The 21,421-nt window shown below is 43.1% G+C and overlaps 1 protein-coding gene across 2 annotated transcripts; it reads left to right on the forward strand.

The window, feature by feature from the left end:
• The first annotated feature begins 95 nt into the window (after window positions 1-95).
• usp15 (ubiquitin specific peptidase 15) lies at window positions 96-20,060 on the forward strand. 2 transcript variants are annotated; one of them, XM_022749218.1, is made up of 22 exons: window positions 96-184; window positions 958-1,085; window positions 1,431-1,561; window positions 3,453-3,579; window positions 4,257-4,402; window positions 5,436-5,497; window positions 6,162-6,251; window positions 10,552-10,699; window positions 11,143-11,316; window positions 11,629-11,787; window positions 12,100-12,324; window positions 12,413-12,496; window positions 12,916-13,010; window positions 13,415-13,603; window positions 13,709-13,827; window positions 14,011-14,292; window positions 14,607-14,677; window positions 15,478-15,593; window positions 15,710-15,859; window positions 16,555-16,658; window positions 17,296-17,384; window positions 19,156-20,060. In XM_022749218.1, exons 1-22 carry the CDS (start codon window positions 96-98, stop codon window positions 19,528-19,530), a joined length of 3,153 nt encoding a protein of 1,050 aa, XP_022604939.1. In that variant the 3' UTR covers window positions 19,531-20,060. The 2 variants fall into 2 exon arrangements, with proteins under 2 accessions (XP_022604939.1, XP_022604938.1); XM_022749217.1 differs by lacking the exon at window positions 6,162-6,251.
• The last annotated feature ends 1,361 nt before the right edge of the window (window positions 20,061-21,421 follow it).

Raw genomic sequence — 21,421 nt, forward strand, 5'->3', positions numbered from 1 at the left:
GAGCTGCTGATTGGCTGGAACAGCGGCGTCACTTCTACGTGCCTCGGTGACGCCCCACGCTTTCCCACCATGCAGCGGGTGATGTCTGAGGAAAGATGGCGGAAGGAGGAGCGGCTGATCTGGATACCCAGAGAGGAGAGGTCGCGGCACTGTTGAAAACACAGCTAAGAAAAGGAGACACTTGGTAAGACTTGAGCTGAAACCTTTTCAGAGATGCTGCGTGGCCGTCGGCTTGCTCCGCCGAGGCTGTCAAGGCCATGAGGGATAAGAAAGCCGAGGTGACGGGCCGTGTTGACAGTTAGCTTCGAGCTAGCTAACGGATTCCTGTCAGCTTCATGTGTGTCAGCTCGGCAGGCTAGCGCTGCTTGAGCTAACGCTAGCTATTAGACTGTCAGTGAAGAACGACTGACCCCACATATCTTTTAAGTGTTGTATTCTGGTGGTTGTTTTCACCACTTACAAACTACCGCCTCGCTTTTTATCTCATGACATGATCTCTGCGAGGCTACATATCGTTTTGTCGGACCTAGTTAGCAGGCTAATATCTAGCTACTTGGCTAGACCACCGAAGCTCTAAGTAGTTCGCCAGTCAGTGGGTTCATCTGTCGACTTCGGAAGGGCGGAGTCGGAAAAAAAGCACCTGTCAAAATCACAGAGCCAGCTGGCCAGGCATGCAGCAACCTGAACTCAACTCGGCGTCAACAGAGCTACTGTTACAACTATCAATCTGTATAATGTTTGCCTCTCAAAGGCAGGTTTGTTTAGGTCACTGGCGGAAAGGTAGCCTTTACCTGCCGAAGTATTGCTAATATCACCATTTAACGTGTTAAAAGAAATACAAAAGTTTCCGTTAACACCTTAAAGTTTGTTGCATGAGCCTTGAGCAATCTAGACTGATTAACAATACCCCACCTTGCTTTATGAGAGCTGATATATTACTGCCTACCTTCTCTGCAGGTACCTTGTGGACAGTCACTGGTTTAAACAGTGGAAGAAATATGTCGGATTTGACAGTTGGGACAAGTACCAGATGGGAGACCAGAATGTCTACCCAGGACCCGTTGATAACTCTGGTCTTCTCAGAGGTAAGACAGATGATGCTTTATCTTTTTAGATCCCAAATCATCTTTATGAATATATTGTAAATACTGTGCGGCCTTTACATCACTCTGGCTGGAACCCCAGGGTAGTATAGCTTAGTCATTCTGGAAGTAATAACAAAGAGTTCAGAGGAAAAGGGAATGAAAACAACATTGTTGACAAACTCCATAGAGCAGGCTTTTTGGGGGTTCATAGAAAGCTCTCCAGCATACCTTTTTCTTTGTGTGTTTTGTATTACATGAGACAGTCAGTGCAGGGTCAGTAATGTAAGTGACCTGTTATTGTTACTCTCACTAAATATGCTTGTCTTCCTCCCTCCCTCCCTCTAGATGGGGATGTGCTGGCCATCAAGGAGCACCTCATCGATGAGCTGGACTACATCCTGGTCCCCACAGAGGGCTGGAATAAGCTTGTCAGTTGGTACGGACTGACAGAGGGTCAGGAGCCAATTGCACGCAAGGTAAGGATCCAGTAATTAGCATAAGACTATGTATGGATTAGAGGGACGGAGCCTGCACTCCTCACTGCATTGGTAATAGAACTGATGGGGCAATAGAACACCAGTAAAGGTGGTTTTCTCTGATGCAATGTAATGGTTGTGGTTAGCAGGTATGGTGCTTAGTGTGGCTTGTGATGGGTTTAAAGGGAGAAATGTTTGCTAATAAGGCCATTTGAGATCAGGGTGTCAGACATGCAGCACAATTGTAAAATTAAAAAAATGTACAATTGTAAAACTTGACAGACAGTTAAGCACTGCATTTAGTACAGATTGGAATACTGTTTGCTTAGGTTTAACCATAAGAAATGCTGTAGTATGTTCTGACTAGTTGGCTTGATTTGTCAGTTAGTCAGTTATGTACAAAGATACCCTGCACAAGAGCCAGAAACATTAATAGAAAGCAACAATGATGGTGCTTTTCATTCATTCCCTTCAGCTTTTCATTCACAAAACTGTCACGAACTGTAATTATCTATTGTCGGGTTAATGAGTTCTTTGGTGCAAATTTGGCTGTATGTGTGGTTACAGTTGATAAGTTAGTAGAATACTTCATGATGGCGGCTACAGCTTAACTGGACCCACAGTATCAAATCCCTGCCTCAAATCTCGCTAGTCATGGCATCATGGCTGCTAGAAGAGGGTCCTCTTCCCCCTCCATCTCTATAATTTTCTCTCTCGCCACCCCCCCCACCCTCTTCCATTGACCCTCCCCTTTTGCCATGTATGTCGTGGGATGTATCGGGTGGCCGCCGGGTTTCTATTTTCAGGCAACGTTCTGGATGACTGAAAAGCTACATGGAGCGATCTGCGAGACACAACATGCAGGAGGTTCATTATTAGTTTTCCTTTTTTTTTTAAACTCTTTGTTTCTTTTGTGGGGGTGTCATCCTGAGGTGCGGGGGGAACACAAGTGTTAAAAAAGGATTTAGGAGGATTTTAGTTACAGGTTTGGTGCTATGTTTCCTTCCGCTGTCCTCTTCTGGTCTGATTGCCAACAGCAGCGGAGTGTTCCTGCGTGTCCTTGTTTTTTGAAGTGGAGGAATGCCGGCTGAGGTCACACTGAGAGAAACAGCGTGAAAGCTTTTGAGAGGAGTGCAAGAGGCATAACCAGTATAGGAGGAGTGCGGGTGGGTGGGGTAAATGGTTTTGGCCCGGCTCTGATTTGAGAAATTCTGTCACAGTTTGGCTATGAGTTGGGCTTTTTGCTCCGAGCTTACAAACACATGGGTGTTGTGCTGAGGGGTAGGATGAGCCCACTGGGGGAATCGGGGCTTGGGTAGGGGAGGGGCCGGGGGGAGAATCTGAGCCGTGAGTGTGTGTGCATGACTATTGCAGTTCTCATGGACATTTCTGAAGTTGGTACTGTGTGTAGATATGAGCGTGTGTTGGAGGGGCTCAGCGGTGAAATAAATAGGCCGGGACCCCTCAGCTGTTTCTACGAGGTGCTGCTAATTTAGGCACTTCAGTCTGACTCTGCTCCTATCAGGACACCAGATGAGTGGCAACCAGGCCAGCAAACCCTGCTTTGTTATCCACTAGAAACAGTGGCTAGTACAACCCACAATTTACCTGTTTAATGTCATTGTTTAAGACAGCAAGTAGATAATTAGAATAACATAATATAAGAGCTGTATCTTATATGCAGCTTTTATATTACAATTGCAGATTGCAAGCTGGTACAATTGTAAGCTTACTTGCTCCAGGTCAGATCTCTGTTTGGTTGACAAATGTTGCTAGCTGTCAAGCAGGAGGCTGCATATCTCCAATATACTGCATTTGCATATAATTAATCATGGATTCAACATTGAAAGACATGAATAGTTAATAATACCCCTGTGTTTGGTCTCTCCAGGTGGTGGAACAGGGTATGTTTGTGAAGCACTGCAAGGTAGAGGTGTACCTGACGGAGCTGAAGCTCTGTGAAGACAGCAACATGGACAATGTGATCACCAGACGCTTCAGTAAAGCTGACACAATAGGTAGGCCTGAGTCACCCTGGAGTAACTGTCTATAAACACTGCTGGTGTTACTAAAGTGACAGCCAAGCAGTTCCAAGTTGACCTGAGCTCCTTAAATGACGTGGGTCTTCACCAAAATTGTCACTGTAAATGTCTTCCTTTTTAAAACTTTACTTTAAACATTAAGTAAGAGCAATTGTCATGATTTTGAGACCCAAACACACTCAGACACATTCTGTACACATTCACAAAAGGCAATGATTATACACAGTGGTCATGTTATTCTTGAGTAATCATGTAATGTCTGAACAAACATGCTCACTAGTCTGTTGACGATGAAAGATCTTACTTGCTGTAACTTGTTATGTCTTAGTCTTCACCACAAATAACCTTCACTCTAGTAATGCACACTAATAATAACACTTCACTAGTAAAGAATCAAACACAAGATTGCTTCTGTAATCCAGGTTTTTGTCTAGTTACAAAACCCAATTTCTTTATGTCAATGACTTTCTGTCTTTTCCATTCATGCCCCAAAAAAGCAAATGTGATAATAGATGAATTCACCAATTAGTTCCTCTTTTGTGGTTGAAGAGTTTTTGTGGAGTCTTTTCATTTTCCATCCTGCCAGTAAGTGCTGTTTGAAACCAAATCCTTTTTTTTTTTTTTTTGTTGATAATATTCACACTTTGCTGCAGATATGATAGAGAAGGAGATGAGGAAGCTGTTTAGCATCCCCGATGAGAAGGAGACCAGGCTGTGGAACAGGTACATGAGCAACACGTTTGAGCCTCTCAACAAACCTGACAGCACCATCCAGGACGCTGGCCTCTACCAAGGACAGGTAGGAGCTTCCATCTGCAATGGTTACAATGTGAGAACAATTTGGAGTGGAGCTTTAAAAAAACCCCTCTTTTCCTGCTCTGTTTGACTCTGTATCCAATGGGTTATCACGGCCAGCAGAGGGCACAATAAGTAATCACACTACCACATTCAGACAAAAACTGATTTGAAAATCAAGTGAATTACCTACTTTTTTGCGTTCAATTCTTTATAATGTACCATTTAAACACAGTGTCTGTTGTAGTTTAAGTCGCTGTAGATGCTGCTCTTTCTTTTCATCACTGCTCCTACTAGCTACCAGGGTTCTCTCCTGGTTCTTTCCTAGGTAAACATTTAACATCACTGCAGAAAAACCTTGACATGGGGTTGTTAGAGCAAGAAACGCAATAAAAGTAAAACATCCGGCAATGGGAAGTAGCAAAATATAAACTTATTAATAAGAAAATCCGATTATTTAAATTACCCTCGACAGTGAAGCTGGAGTTGTGCTAAGATAATACGCTAAGATCATCCTGTATTGAGATGGTTTCAGTGTCGAAACCCACAACATCTGTTTGTCAGCTGCCATGAGGCACTCTACCTCTCTGTGTAAGCTGCTTAAACATGTATGTCCTGGCATCCACCTGGCAGTTGACTCTAACTCCGATTCATTTAGACACCTGGCCATAGTGAGCCAGGAAGCCTCTGATCAGAGGGCTGTCCTTTTCACCAGCAGCTGCTCTAGAGGATTGCTAAGCCTCAGACAAATCCTCTACCGAGTGAAACAGAAGATAAGATCCGTCCGGCTTCCTGTCTTTCCCCATTCGAAAAGGCTACTGTGTGTAAAGGAAACAAAAAATTAAACAGAGTTGTTAACCATCGATTGCATTTCTCAAAATATGTCTCAACTTTCATCCGCTTCTGCATTATTAAAAAGTTAAGAGAAACGCAGCTTATTTGTTCAGAGTGCAGATGAGCAGATACTTAAGTGAGTTGGCATCTTTAAACTAGTAAAAGCAGATGGAGCCCTCTTTTCTTTCTGCCGTCTCCCACAGGTTCTTGTAATAGAGCAGAAGAATGAGGATGGCTCATGGCCCCGAGGCTCCACGGCACCCAAGTGAGTGAACGGCACATCACCTGGCTTATATTTCTTTGTTGACAGAAGGAAGATGTTACCACAGAAATGGAAGGCAATCTCCATGCTCTATTCAAACACTACTGGTGATAACACATACAGTAGGCAGTGTATTATTGAATTTATTTTTTTTTTCCAAGTGAGTGAACGGCACATCACCTGGCTTATATTTCTTTGTTGACAGAAGGAAGATGTTACCACAGAAATGGAAGGCAATCTCCATGCTCTATTCAAACACTACTGGTGATAACACATACAGTAGGCAGTGTATTATTGAATTTATTTTTTTTTTTAATTTGCTCAGTTTGAAGGGGAAAAAAAGTTAAATGATGTGACACAGCACCAGAATTCCTTGTCTGGGAAGTTTCCTGAAACACTTTTCAATTGCCTTCTCTTTGGAAATTGCCAAATTTAAACCCTTTTTAAAAGTTTCCCTGCTATGTCACGACAGCACCTCATCATCTTCAAAATATTCCTCCTCTCTACGACTTTGCCTACCTCTTTTGCTTGACGTTTTGTTGCTGACATATCCCTCTCTTTATTTTATTTCATCTCAGTTTTATTTAATGGACACTTCACACACCTTTCTTGAATGGCTCCTTATTTTCTCTACTCTAACTCATGATCTATTCTTTATCTTTTGAAGGTCATCTGGTGCTTCCAATCTCTCTGCTTTGCCAAAGATCTCGCCTTCATCTCTCACAAACAATCATAACAGCAGCTTCAACAGCAGGAAGTAAGGCTTAGTAGTGGGTTGAACAGCTGAGGGGTGGGTTTGGATGTTGACAGCCAGAGATGGAGCCTGGAAGCGTAGCTCAGCGCAGACCTTGACGTTAACTTGGCTGGAATTTCAGATCGAATTGACTTATGAAGTGGTTCTAAAGTCTATTGTGCTCAATTTACACTCATTCCGCAATTCAGTCATAATTATTGAAGCAGTTTACAGTACCTCAGCATCAAGTGTGTCAAAGTTTGTTTTCTACAGGTCTATCTCTGGCTGTCGTTTGGGGCTTAAAGCTGTCTCCTGATGCTGCAGTTTCAGCTGTACGAGTTGATAGCAGGGAGGGGGCAGGGGCTTTTGAGGGATTGATCTCTTTGGTATTTTCTTCAGCGACAGCAGTGCTCTCTGTAAATGGCCCACTGGTGCCCCTGGGTGCCTTAGTCAGCGGTTAATTATGTTAGTTAATAGTTTGCATCTGATTTTCTACCTGACTGATTGATAGCTTTGGCTAGGGCTGCATGATTATGGTTAATGTGTTAATTATTTCTCACATTAGTCGGTGCCACAGGGCCTTGATTCCACAATTACTGCCTTATCCAACAGTCAATCACAACACTCAAATAATGACATATCAGCAATGTATTTGGGGTACAACGACAAGCCTGAGACAGACGGAACCTCTGATTTAACACCTAGGAATATCCAAACAACATGATCTACTTAAATGAACTAAATTGTTTTCAAATTAAGAAGGCTTTTCTGCAGGCTGATCAGTTTTACTACATTGCCTCGGTTATATTTTTCAAAGATGGCCTATGTGAGATTTCTTGGCCTGCATCTCCTTTTTAAGTTGAATGAGGCCAGTTTAGAAACGCAGCAGGAAAAGAAACGCAGGATTCTTTAGCAAAAAAGCTGAACCCACTTTCATGGTGTATTTCTACTGATGCTACAAAACATAACATAATCGTTGCCATGATAACTTTCCAGACTTAAGTGGCTTTGTGTGGTGTTTTGGAAGCACTGCTCCCACACCAACACAGTCCTTATGTTGTTTAAAGGCAGTGCTGTTGTATCTTAATGTGCACATAATTACAACTCTCAGATATTAAAACTGTACTTGAGGCTAAGTTACAAGCTTGACAGCATTCCACTGAATAAAAGAAAGTCTTCTACATTGATTAACAACAATGTTTTCATGTTCAGATACTCAGATCCTTTCATGTCTACTTTGCTCATTTCCAAAGATGAGCACTGTAAGATTTGACCCAAACCTCCATCTTTACTAGTTTTAGTTGTTGAGCGTTGTTGCTCCAGCCGTGTGTGACTCATTCTGGTATCTGACAGCTTATATCAGAGGTTATATAGATATCAATGATTTAACATACAAATAATGTACATTATTGTTTCCCCTTTAAAAATCACTATATGCTTAAACATGCAGCCCTAATGCTAGCCCATACATCAAATGCTTAAGTGTTCTTTATCACCCTTACTCAAGAGAGAGGTGATGTAAGTGTTGCGTTGCATGAGGTCAAATCACAGAAAACATCTCAAATATCATTCAGTCTGGATTTCTTCCTATGCCAGTGAATGAATGGAATACAGCTCAGTTTCTTTTCAGCTTTCAGTTTCTGTTTTGTGGAAACGTTACTGTAACCTGATTAAGGCTTTCCTCTAAAGCAATGGGACCCAGAGGATGTGTCGGCCCTCTGTTAGAGAGCACTGCTCGTCTGTGGGTGGAGCTTTCTGCCTCTGCTGTCCACTGGACTTTTACTGTCCCCTTCTTCCACCTAATGTCTGTGATTTACTGCATGCTGGAGTGTATCCGTGTGTGTGTGTGTGCATCTCGGATGTTGTCACGTTGCATTGCATTTCTTAATACTGTTGGAATGCAGATATAACAGCCACAAGCTCGGCCACCCGAAAAATCAATATTGATAAAGAAGGAAGGTGGATGGGAGTGAAGTGAACTGAGCCCGTCCTTCCTACACTTACTGGCTTTACAGTAAAAGATAATCTCACCCATTATATCTCAGTGCATTATAATACTGGCTTGTAGTTGGGATCATGGTTTCACATTGTCATTTCTCTACATTATATAATTTGATACCAGTGGCATCTTTTTCCGCACAGTGTTTGTGGAATGCATAGTGTGGGTGACTTGGGGAAATTGGATCTTCAGTCCCAGCAGCTCTCCTGTCCCTGATTCACTGTAGTGCCAGTGCTGTCGTTTCGGCTGAATTATGCATGGGGCCTGTTTTTTTTTTTTGTTTTTTTTTCTTTTCATTTTAAGTGCTCTCGCATTACATAACACTTGTCTTTTTGATTTTGTGGTTTTGGTCCGGTCAGTTTAGCCTCAGTAGCGATGCTCTGTAACAGCAGTAAGTGTCAGTGTCATACAAGGCGGTGTCCCCTGATTCTGGCAGGCTCTCTCTCTCTCTCTCTCTCCCTCTCTCTCCCTCTCTCTCTCTCTCTCTCTCTCCCCTCTCTGTGTCCTTCTCTGGTGCTCTTACCTCTCCTCTCCCCTGAGCTCATTGCGATGCACACATTCTGCAGTCTAAGTGACCTTCAGAATACATTTCATCTGCTCCTGCTCCCCTCATCGCTTGCCTCCACACCCTGTGATGAAACCACCCTTTTCTCTGGGTTTATTTTATTTATTTAGACCCTCCCCTTTAAAAGCTCCCATACAGACACCCATGGCATATTAACAAGGATGAAAGAGGGAGTGTCCCAAATGTGTGTGTGTGTGTGTGTGTGTGTGTGTGTGTGTGTGTGTGTGTGTGTGTGTGTGTGTGTGTGTGTGTGTGTGTTTCACTGAGGAGGGGTGCTAACAGTGTCATAGGGTGCATTTTAACAGCAAGAGGGGGAAAATGAGAGGGAGAATTTGTGTTAGTGTGTTGAGATGAGGGAGAACACAGTCGAATGTGTGGCTGAGTGTGAAGAAAGAAAGTGTGAAGAAAAGGGGATAATTGTTTTGTCGGCATGAGTGCATGTGTTAACGTATGTGTGTATATGTATGTTAGAGAGAGAGAGTGGTAGAGAGATACTCAGAGAGTTAGGCCTGTGAATACTGCAGCCTCAGCTGGATGCAGTGGATCAGCTGCTCCCTCCATCCCCATCTCATTTCTCTTCTGTCAGCCTCCCCCCCTTGTACTGTCCGCCCCTCCCCCTCCATTCTCTCTGCCTCTCCCTCCCTCTCTCTCTCTCTCTCACTTTCTCTCTCTCTCTCTATCCCTCTCTCTCTCTCTTTCTGTGCACCTCTAGCTTCGGTAGCAGTAGTCTTGAGCATCCTTGCTGCTGCTGATGCTGCTATAAATATCTGCTGGTAGCCGTAGAGCGGCAGAGAGCAGCAGGCAGGCCAGAGGGAGGAGCAGGAGACCAGAGGACAGTACAGGACAGTACAGGACATCTGAGGCTGAGAGGATAACAAGATGACAGGCGGTCGAGCCCGAAAAAGGAGAAGGGGGGAGAAGAGAAGAGGGGAGCTGCTTAGTTAGCTCTAAGAAAGAAGAAGAGTGTGTTTTTGTGTGTTGATGCACTTTGTGGTCTGGTTGTTGGCCTGTGCTGGACTTGGAAGTCAAACATAGACCTAAACTTGGTCTGCACTATATTGAAGCTGCTGCTGGAGCTGCACTAGGTTGAGCTGAGTTATCATTAGGACTCAACAGTGGAATACTGGAGCTGGACTTTCCTTCCTGACCCCTAAAAACCAGGATTTGCATGCACCGGACCCGAACAGAACCTCAATCAGGCTCCTGGCCGTGTAGTTTCCTGCGGACATGTGGGCCGGCATGGGCCGGGGCGGGGCTGAGATGTCATGCTCCTGTGTTGCTGGTGGTGCCTGAGGCCTGAGGCGGTGGAGCTGGACAGCAGAAGGGTGGACCACCGTGTGTTGAACTGCGAGGCCACTGCTTCCACCGCCATCACAGCTGTTTCCCTTGACCAGTGGGAGGCAGAGACGACCAGCACTGGCTTGCAGCCACCCCAGAGGTCTGCCGATTGCTGCAGCTGGGGAGGATCTAATTGTCTAGGAAGCCTGAGAAGGGCCTTTGTGGGGGGGGTCATAGGTTTGGATCGTAGTTTGGTCTGCAGTCTAAAAGGAAATAGTGGAAACTCAAGCTGTGTGTTTGCCTTGTGTGTGTTTTTTTAATGTATTAACAACTTTATCTTGATAAAATATAACGTGTTACCTTAACATAGATGTAGAAATATGACATGTCCGTAAACTTTTCTTTGCTTGTAGCAATTTGAGCAACGACTACCCAACCCCGTATAACCCGCCTGTTTGTTCGTTTGTATGTTTCTTGCACAGTGTGAAGAATTCAAGCTATAGTCTGCCGTCCTACCACCCCTACAGCAACAGCTATGACTACTCAGACCAGAGCAGGCAGAGTGAACGCTCAGGCCTCTGTGGACTCTCCAACCTGGGCAACACCTGCTTCATGAACTCTGCTGTGCAGGTAACCAGCACACCTTCAGGGAGCTCTACACAGACACAGGAAAGTGTGGAAAATTTTTCTAATTCTTTCCAAGTTCAAAGTCTGGAAGAAATTGGAAAAGTGCTGCAGAACTGTGTTTGACTGCACTTTGGACTCATTGACCCAAATGTAGATGTGCCCATGCTCCATGGTTTGTGCCTGGAGAGACAAATCTCCCAAGATCAAGGTGCTATACAAGAAAAAAGAAATGTTGAATGAATGTCGAAACTGTTCTGAAGGCTTGTGGTAATAAGAGAATTTATGTAGTTTCTTTGGTCACAAACCTGAATATGTACATATTTTAAAAGGTATTTAACAAAAAAAAAAGACAGTGACAGTACAGAAAGTTGAAATGCAGATCTCGTGAAGTGCCGTGATCCATCCTCTGCTGATAATTGTCCTCTCCTGCTTTTGTGCCCCCTCAGTGTTTAAGCAATATCCCTCCACTGACGGAGTACTTCCTCAAAGACAAGTACACAGACGAACTGAATGAGGACAACCCGTTGGGCATGAAAGGGGAGATTGCCCGAGCCTACGCCGAGCTTATCAAGCAGCTGTGGTCGGGCAAATACAGCTACGTCACCCCGAGGCCTTTCAAGGTGAATACTTGTAAAAACATTTAGCGGGAAAACTGCAAAATTCTTTGAGCATTTTTTATGATAAGTTTAAAAACAGAACACTATATTGATTATACAGAAAAAGAAAAGAGAGTCTGTAAAAGTGTCACACACAGTAGCCGTTATCTTTCATTTGTTTGTACAGGTAGGTGCAGCAGAGAATGTAAAGCATACCATCACTTCCAATCTGAAAGATGGAAAAGAGCCTCAGAGCTTTTCTTTTTCCTTGTCTCTTTACTCCTCCTCATGCGTCATTTTTTTCCCCCTATGTGTGCATGTGTTTTCATCCTCCAGACCCAGGTGGGCCGCTTTGCCCCCCAGTTCTCGGGCTACCAGCAGCAGGACTCTCATGAGCTGTTGGCCTTTCTCCTGGATGGCCTTCACGAGGACTTGAACCGCATCAGGAAGAAGCCCTACATCCAGCTAAAGGACGCTAACGGCAGGCCTGACAAGGTTCAGCTTATATTATAATAATCAGGGTTTTTATACAAGTTTTGGGAAATACTGAATCTGATCTGAAAGTGTCGTGTAGTTGGCCAAACATATTAATATTTATCCTCGAGATTGATCGTCAACTAATGAGCAGTAGTTCAGACATTCAGTTATTCTGTGCTATAAATTGCCCTTCTCAATAAGAACTGTCCCTTTTCCAAATGTTCGATTTGATGCATGTTTATTTCTTTTTTTTAAAAATTTTTTTAAAAATATTTTTCCAATTTGTTGGTCTCTTGTAATGGCTGGTTTCTGCTTTGCTGTGTATTCCAGGTGGTGGCGGAGGAAGCCTGGGAGAACCACATCAAGAGAAACGACTCCATCATCGTGGACATCTTCCACGGCCTTTTCAAGTCCACCCTGGTGTGTCCTGTGTGCTCCAAGGTGTCTGTGACCTTTGATCCTTTCTGCTACCTGACGCTGCCACTTCCCATGAAGAAGGAACGCACGCTGGAGGTCTATCTAGTCAGACTGGACCCTCTGGCCAAACCCACTCAGGTAACATGCAAACGTGCTGTAGTGTAGTATCATAACATTATGATATCCAGTGAAGACAGTAGGTAACGGCCAGGTGTTTCTGTTTCAGTACAAGCTGACCGTGCCAAAGGTGGGCTACATCTCTGACCTGTGTACCTCCCTCTCCAGCCTTTCTGGGGTTCCTGCTGAGAAGGTATAAACATCACATTTAGCTCTGCTCTGGGCAGTAACCCTGCTCTCTTATAAGCCATCACAATATAATGTTGACATCACCTCAGACAGAACAGACCAAAATAGTCCGTTCCCTTTTAAACTGTCCCTGCCACCCACTTCAGCAGCCAGTGGAAAAAATGTTGTATCTGTTTCCTATAGATGAAGGGAAGGATATGGAGCTGGATAAACATTGTATCAGTGCATCCTGAGCACAAAAATGATCTTGATCTCATACTAGTTTATTAAGTTCAGAGAACGCTTTCTCCTTTATATTGGATCATAATGTCTAAATATTAAGTCTTTTAACAAGTTACTAAATAGCGCTAGTGTTAGGTCCACCTATCAGTTCAATCAGCCTCCATTTTCAAGACCTGTTTCTCTCCATCTCTTATCCTCCAGATGATTGTAACTGACATCTACAACCACCGTTTCCACCGAATCTTCGCCACCAACGAGAACCTCAGCAGCATCATGGAGAGAGATGATATCTATGTGTGAGTGTAAAGCTTGGCTGACAAGCATACTCTTATATCAAATTTTGATCACAACAGCATTATCTAAGTTCTGATTAGAATCAGACTTGGCCCTTGTTCACCATATAAAGAACTTTTAATTAACTTTTAATGTGAAAAATGAAACATTAAGTCTGGCTTATTAATCACCTTCAATTATGACTGGTTTGAAGCCTTACTTGACAAATGTTTGTGTTTTGACTTCACTATGGACAACATTAGTGACACCAGAGACATAAAGCATAGAATAGTTGGCAGTGCAACAGTTTAAATTGCTTAATTTGCCAAAGACATAATATAGTAGAAGTAGATTTCACTTTCATGCCTGCAGCTGACTTGTAGTTTGTCCCGTGCGTCTTCAAAACTGACCCCACTACTCTGTGCAGATTTGAGGTGGCGGTGAACAGGGTGGAGGACACAGACCACGTAGTGATCCCAGTGCACCTGAGGGAGAAGTACAAACAATCAGGCTACAACCACACCAGCACGCCGCTGTTCGGACAGCCCTTCCTCATCGCTGTACCCAGAACCCTCAGTGAGGACAAACTCTACAACATGCTGCTCCTGCGCCTCTGGTAGGTGCACGTGTTTCACACTGTCTGATCATATGTTCACTTAACCTTCATTTTTAAAGACTCCGTGTGCAGTTGCTGCAAATAAAAATGTCTTCTTGTTTGCAGCCGGTTTGTGCGATCCTCAGTAGAGGAGGATGAGGAGGATTGTGAAGAGACACAGCCACCCAAACAACACACTGTCAACGGTAACGCCACTAATGGTCTGCTGGAGGAGGGGTCACCGAGTGAGTGCACAAACACCTCCCCCCACACACACACACACACACACACATACACACACACTCACACACACACACACACACACACATTAAAGTTAAATACGCTTCCTGTAAAGTTTTCATGTTTTGTTACTTAAATTTCTTCTTTAGCAGCAGGAGTGATATAAAATCTGCTCTGTTGTCCTTCAGGTGAGATGGAGACCGACGAGCAGGACGACGAGTCGAGCCAGGATCAGGAGCTGCCCTCCGAGAACGACAACAGCCAATCAGAGGACTCTGTGGGCGGGGACAACGAACTGGAGAACGGCGTGGTCGGTCCACAGAACTCCACCAAAGGCCAGCAGACGGCCGAGCACAACAGAAAGAGACTTTTTACATTCCAGTTCAATAACATGGGCAAAACAGACTTCTCGCTCATCAAGGAGGACACCAGGCAGATCCGCTTTGACGAGGGACACCTCCGACTCAGTGGTAGGAAGTGGGGGAGAAATGAGGATATACAGAACCCATTTTAGAAGGAAAATAAATCTTCCCATAATATCCTCAAATGAAAATTCAAGCAAAGTATAATCAGGTTCATTACTTAGTATCCAAGGACTTTTCCCACATTTACAATTTAATCACAGCATAGAAAAGTAAAGGAATCATTTTATAAGCCTCAGAATAAATGATCCTGTCGATACATGCATGAAATGAGAAACTAAACGATGGTGATAAGAGTGTAGAGTAAAATTAAAGATGACTCATCTGATTTGTGTATCTACATTCTGTCCACATTTTCACAGACCGCTCTTATCTCTCCTTGGACTGGGAGCCAGAGATCAAGAAGAAGTACTTTGACGAGACTGTTGTTGAGGTAAAGTCAATATCAGAAACTTTGGATACATATATCTATTTTTACAGCGTCAGTGTAGCAGAGGAGCTGCATCACTGTTTTAGCACGCACACCCTTAGTGTATAACAACAACAGTCTGCCATCAGGTTACAAAATATGGCAGTGTGACCCAGACGAGAGCAACAGGGAGTCCTGGTGACGAGCTGTAATCAAAAGGTCAGAGGTTTGATGTCTGCAGCGGCCACTGCACCATTCAGAACAGCATTAAACGTCCAGCTCGTTACAGGATGCAATAAATAAGCACATCCATTTGACAACTAGAATATAAATGGGTTCGCCTCATAGATTTTAATAAAATAATTTTAATAGATTTTAAATAATCAGTGTATGTATAATTTTATGAGATGTAAATACCAGGGTTGGATTCAAATTAAAGGCGTGTTAGTGAGCAGTAAATGTGTGCTTTCCTTCTCCTCCTACACATGGAATTTACGCAGGTTTGGTCTCCATTTATGCACAAAACCTTGGCTGCAAAATGGTTTTAATTATGGTGTCATTTAAGGCCTCTTCAAAGTAAAGTGTTATCACTTTCTGTTCTATTTTTAGACAGGGAGGTAAGCTGTGTCCAATGAGATACAACAGTGCTACAAGAAATGTTTTCCAACAGTTCTGTGTGTGTCTGTGTGTCTGTGTGTCTGTGTGTGTGTGTGTGTGTTGTGTTGTGTTGTGTGTGTGGTAGTGCTCGTTGTGTGTGTGTGCTGTGCTGTGTGTGTGGATGTGTGTGTGTGTGTGTGTGTGTGTGTGTGTGTGACTGAGAGCAGGACTTTGACAAGCACGAGAGCATGGAGTACAAGCCTCAGAAGAAGGCTTTCTTCAAGCTGAAGGACTGCATCGAGCTGTTCACCACAAAGGAAAAACTGGGAGCAGAGGACCCATGGTGAGAGACACTCGCTGCACAGTCAAAACAAACAAGTCACAAGCAGTTGGCTGCACCAGCTCTCAGCCAAAATGCTGCATCATGATGCATTTCTTACCCTGTGTCCGGTCTCGCAGGTACTGTCCGAACTGTAAGCAGCACCAACAGGCCACTAAGAAGCTGGACCTGTGGTCTCTGCCGCCTGTGCTCGTGGTCCATCTGAAGCGTTTCTCTTACAGCCGCTACATGAGAGATAAACTGGACTCCCTTGTTGACTTCCCGCTCAGGTACACACACACACACACACACACACACACACACACACACACACACCCTCACAGAGGAAAACCAATTTGTTCCTGGAGCAGAACACTATGTTTTCAGGAGAGTATCCCATATTTTCCCATACCTGCAATATATCATCCACATGCAGCTCAGTATATTCACAGTACACACAGTGGGATCCAAAAGTCTGAGACTACTGTGCTATTCTGTACGTACACACAAAAACTCTTTTCACATGCTAAGATTTCAGTAAAATAACTTTGGCTTGTTGGTTTTTATGTGTGATGATTTCTAAGTGTTGGGGATTGCTGGACATTCAGTGTTTTGCACTTGACACACAGTAGTTTGGAGTAGTAATTTGACAGTCTATAATGTATAGTCATTTTTCTTCTGTATGAAATGACTTAAATTTGTTAATTGTGATGCAGACACCAGTGATTTAATACCACTGGCACTTATTGTCAGAATCCTGTTACAGAATTGACTTTTTTTTATTCATTATTTCTAAAATTACATGAGAAGTTAAACATTAGCATTTGTCAACTGAAACCAGCCTTGTGATATTAATTCTTAAAAATGCCCTTAAGATGGTAGCAAAGTTCAGTTGTGTTTAATATAAATTCCACCACAGAGCTGACTTTCTTTTTTGTTTTCATGCTATGTTGTTACATGCTGTTATTTGTGTTTTTCCTTTTAGAGATCTGGACATGTCTGAGTTTCTGATCAACCCCAACGCTGGGCCGTGTCGCTACGACCTCATCGCTGTGTCCAACCACTACGGAGGAATGGGAGGAGGCCACTGTAAGACTCGCATATAAATCGCTTGTGTCAGATTTTCTGTGTCTCATTGCCAGGTACCACTAAGACTAGCAAACAGCAAATATCTGTCTTATGCTCATGTTCTCTTTTCTTTATCAAGAGAAATATAGTATTTATGACACGTCTGAAAAGCAGTGATTGCAGCAGGCTAACAAGCTTGATGTTAACATCAATCGTGACTAACAGTGTTTGTAACTTCTTCAAACACATCAAACACAGCTTTGTTTGACTCAGCACAGACTTTACAGCAGGGGTTCTCCACATATTTAAGATAAATCTGTTTCTTTTAAGGACTTGAGTTGAGTTTGCATTGTCATTCTGTAGGCAACCCTGTCCTTGTAATATAGAACAGTGCCATGAATACATTTTTCAGCATAGGACGTTGGGTATGTGACATGTAGAACTGTCCCTGGTTCTCTATACACATCTTTAATCTAGTTACATTTATATGAACAGATTTTACATTTTTTAAAGAAATACATTCTCCCCTGAAATAACTTTTTCAGACAAAGCTACTAACCACTTTATAACATAAAAACCTGTGTGAGTGTATGAAGTGAGCCTGGAAAGAGGAAAGCCTGATTAATACAATCTTTGTATAACGTTGTACTTCTTGTAGACACTGCTTACGCTAAGAACAAAGACGATGGAAAGTGGTACAACTTTGATGACAGCAGCGTGTCACCTGCCAATGAAGATCAAATAGTGGTGAGTTTCCTCGTTTGCAGAAGCCAGGCAGCACACCTACTGTACATTCAACACAGGCGGATTCGCTGTACACAAACCGGAACGGTTAATTTCATCAAAGTAATGTACTTTTAATGTTGTGACAAATTATGATTTAATTATGACTTTGCCGAACAAAGACATCCGACTGCGCTCATACTCCCAAAAGGCTTTCATAAGCTACTGAGCACACCTTTTCAGGGGTTATGGGTATTTTGCTGCCATTACTGATTTTTGGACAGTTTAAATTTACAGTAATTGGCACATATAAAGAACTCAGTGATTCAAGGCAGTAAACCCAGACTCACACCATGTGAAGTCTCATTAAGACGTGTGGACAGTGGGGGGTAACTGAGAAAGTTTGTAAAGGCTTTTACGCCTCAGAGCCCACAAGAAACTTTCCACGTTTTCAAGGAGTGTTGGCAGCAATAAAACGAAGAAGTGACCTTCATATTCGCCACATGTCATACATTTCTTGCATATGGTTATGTTTAAAAAGAGTGGAAGTTCTTTACATTAATGTGTATTGTAGATGAGCTGCAAACCATTTCCTCATTTCCATGAATGAAGCAATTCACAGAATATTCCCGTTCAGATATCTCACTCCTGTTTGACTAATATTACTTTTAATACAGGAGTGATCACTACAGATACAGCTCTTTAGTAAATTCATTTGTCTGGTTCAGTATCAGCCTCAGAAATCCAGGCCGTGATGTTTGGTTCTTTGGTGCACTATTTGGCTTTGACTCTTAGAAAAATCTGATGATAACCATAATGATTTTGGCATAAAATGTGCTTATCCTTGTGTTTAATATTCATTTAATTAGCATTTAGAGGTATCTGATTTTCTGACATGACTGATGATGCAAAGTAGTCAGTCAGTGCAGCAGAATTTAAATAAGGTTGGAGATGCTCTGTATTTTTGTTGTTGTTAACAAACCCAGTGAAACCAACAACGTTCTTCCGTCTCTCAGTATCTGACTGCTTCCTCTGCCTGTGTGGCTCTTTCAGACACAAGCCCATTTAATCCTAATGAAGTTGTAAATCTTTAAGAACAGTTCATAATTTGCTAAAACAGCTGGGCACTGTTGTTTTTCATGAACGTTACTTGAACAGAAGTAAACTGCATTTCAGTGGAACTGTTTTTAGCTGCGGATTAAAGCACATTTGGCCCTCTGATAGGTTTGTCTCTTTCTGGCTGCAGGACGGTACATGTGTGACTGACTAAAAATAAACTGTGTGTGTGTGGCCCAGTGTAACCGTGTAGCTCACTGATGTGTGTTTTCAGATTAAACTACTGTATATCAGGCTTAAGCTACACAGAAAATACTTGTTACTTGGATCAATTTATTACCCATTTTGGCCTTTTTAATGGGAATTGTTATACAATACAAAAAATACATAACATCTTCAAACTTGTCTTTGAACTTTTCCTGTACAGACAGATTAGTTATTGTTTATTTAACCAATTAGAATTTAGGAGGTGTTCCCCCAGTAGGTTTGCCTGGGGAAGAATGTCTAATAATGTTGTAATTACTGCATTAATCAGCTTCCTGTTGTTGTATAACTCATTATGAAAGGATTACAAAACATGCAAGGTCATTGACCCAAGTTAAAAAAAGAGATGTCAACATGGAAACTGAGCCACAGTAATGTTTCAGCTTTGTGTAATGTGAATTATCTAAGTCAGTGTAGCTGAATAATGTATTTCGTGTGTGTGTGTGTGTGTGTGTGTGTCTGTGTCTGTCTGTAGTCCAAAGCAGGCTACGTGCTGTTCTACCAGCGCCAGGACACGGTGAAAGGCACCGGCTACTTCGCTCTTGACCGTGAGGAGGAGGAGGAAGAAGAAGAGGAAGAGGAGGGAGAGGACGAGGAGGAGGAGGAGAACGAGGACGAGGAGAGACAGGAGAGAAAGGCCGCCTCCTCCACTCAGGGTGCCTCATCCGCCGCTGCCGCCGCCGCCACTGCTGCTCAGAACGACGAGGAGGACCTAAACGAGAACCGGCGCAGGAAGAACGACAATGAGCAGGAAGAGGAAGAGGAGGAGGAGGAAGAGGAGGAGGAGGAAGAGGAAGAGGAGGAGGAGGAACAGGCGCGCAATCGAGATGTCACCATGAAAACCAACTGAAGCTGACTCGGAGGACACGGATAAATGGAGAGAGAGACTGAGATCTTTCCATCCAAAGCCATATGGACACACAGCATGGCAGCGGGCGCCACCAGTCCCACCCAGCGGCTCGGACTCCTCGCTCGACAGGCGGAGCCACTGTAGGGATGACGACGGCTTTTAGGTCAGGGTGCTGCCGCGGTACGCAACTCTAAGAAATCAGAGCCCTCCTCTGTGGTTGGATCACTGCGTGTGTGTGTGTGTGTGTGTGTGTGTGTGTGCAAAGCGTGTGAGTGTCGCCACGTTCATTCGTTTAGGATTTTCTCACTGAACGACACCGGGTATTAATTCTTGAGGCTTCACAGTACGTTAGTGTAGCGCTTCGAATCTCTCTATGCTTTCTGTTTTCCTTTGTTTTATTTTTATATATTTTTGAGAGAAATGCATTGTTGGCATATCATTTTAGTACCATTTAGATATTTTGTAAATATTTTAAACACTGAATCATTGGGTTTTCATGATGCGCTGAAACATTTTGAACTTGCACAATCACCAACCATCCACTTTTTTTTTTTTTTTTTTTTTTAAATGTATTATTGCCAGACATACTGCAGGTGTTTCACAATGACGTTGTCTCTCAGAGGGCTTCCTCACATAAAAAAAGCTTAGGAAGCTGCCTTCAGTAAGCCAATGGTGACACACGTCTACAGTCTAGACTTAACGTAGAGAAGTCATGCCCATAGCTGTGTGGTTTTATACAGTGTCAAACAGCCAAACTGTCCTAGCTTTGTACTGCTGCTACTGCTGCTACTGCTGTGATCTTGCATTTTTAGACAGATTATTAGTAAACTGGCATGAACCTTGGTGAGTTAAGGTCCTGCTTTTGCTGTCTCTCTCTGGTCTTGATCATTTGTATTTCTTGCAACCAAACAGAAAGCAGGATTGCGATATTACCTAGCAAACTTTGCAGAATAACCAAACAGATTCTATTTGGCAATATTTTAGCTGCAAAAATGAATCGGGAGATGACGTTTCAGGTGAAGCTCCTACTGTTAAAATTCCTGTCTTAATAAACTCAAGTATCCGTTTGAAAGTTAGCTTGCAGACAGATCTTCCCTTCAGCTCTCCCTCTTAAGTTCTGCTCGGTAGGTGGTGTTTAAAGCTTTACCACGGCTCTGCAGTCGTTCTCTTCATATCGGAGGCGCGGTGAGATTAGGAACATCGGTGATTTCACTGACATCGGATGCATCGTCTCTTGTTTGGATCACCTGGGCCTTAACTCTTAATCTCAGACCAGTCGCCTTTTCTTTGCACATCACTATCACACCGTCTCTCTTGCATGTCCCCTTCCATATACACTAACACTCTAGTACGAATGTCCATATTTACTTGTTATATCGCGGCCACGTCATCTACAAACATTCTTTTTTAACCCACAAGAGGGCCAGAATGTATGCTGAATAGAATGAACACTGACCAGATGTATGTGGTTGATGCCTTTTGATTCTTTATAGGGCCTGATTTTTTTTTTTTTTTTTCTTTTCTTTTCTTTTTTTTTTTTTTTCATGGCTCCCTTTCTTGGTTTGGTTGAATGTGATGGCAATGGATTTCCTCACCTTTGATACTAGCTGTATGAATTCATGGGTATTGCTGGATGCGTCCCTTTCCAGAGGGGGGGAAAAAATGCTTCTTTGTGGTCATGAGCTTTGAGGATGGGTAGGAAGGGAAGGGAAGGGAGCAGGGAAGGGGAGACAAAGTGAAAACTGTGGGGTGAGTCTGCCTAAAAGGCCTTTCAGCTTCTGGGATCATGATACAAGTGAAAATATTTTGTGGCAGATTGTTGCAGGATATTCCTCCATCGGTGTAACTCATGATAAAACTCTATTCTCCATGGTGGAGTGTTATGTTTTCT

The sequence above is a fragment of the Seriola dumerili genome, unplaced genomic scaffold, assembly GCF_002260705.1.
Source record: "Seriola dumerili isolate Sdu_G_001 unplaced genomic scaffold, Sdu_1.0 BDQW01000138.1, whole genome shotgun sequence".
NCBI lineage: Eukaryota > Metazoa > Chordata > Actinopteri > Carangiformes > Carangidae > Seriola > Seriola dumerili.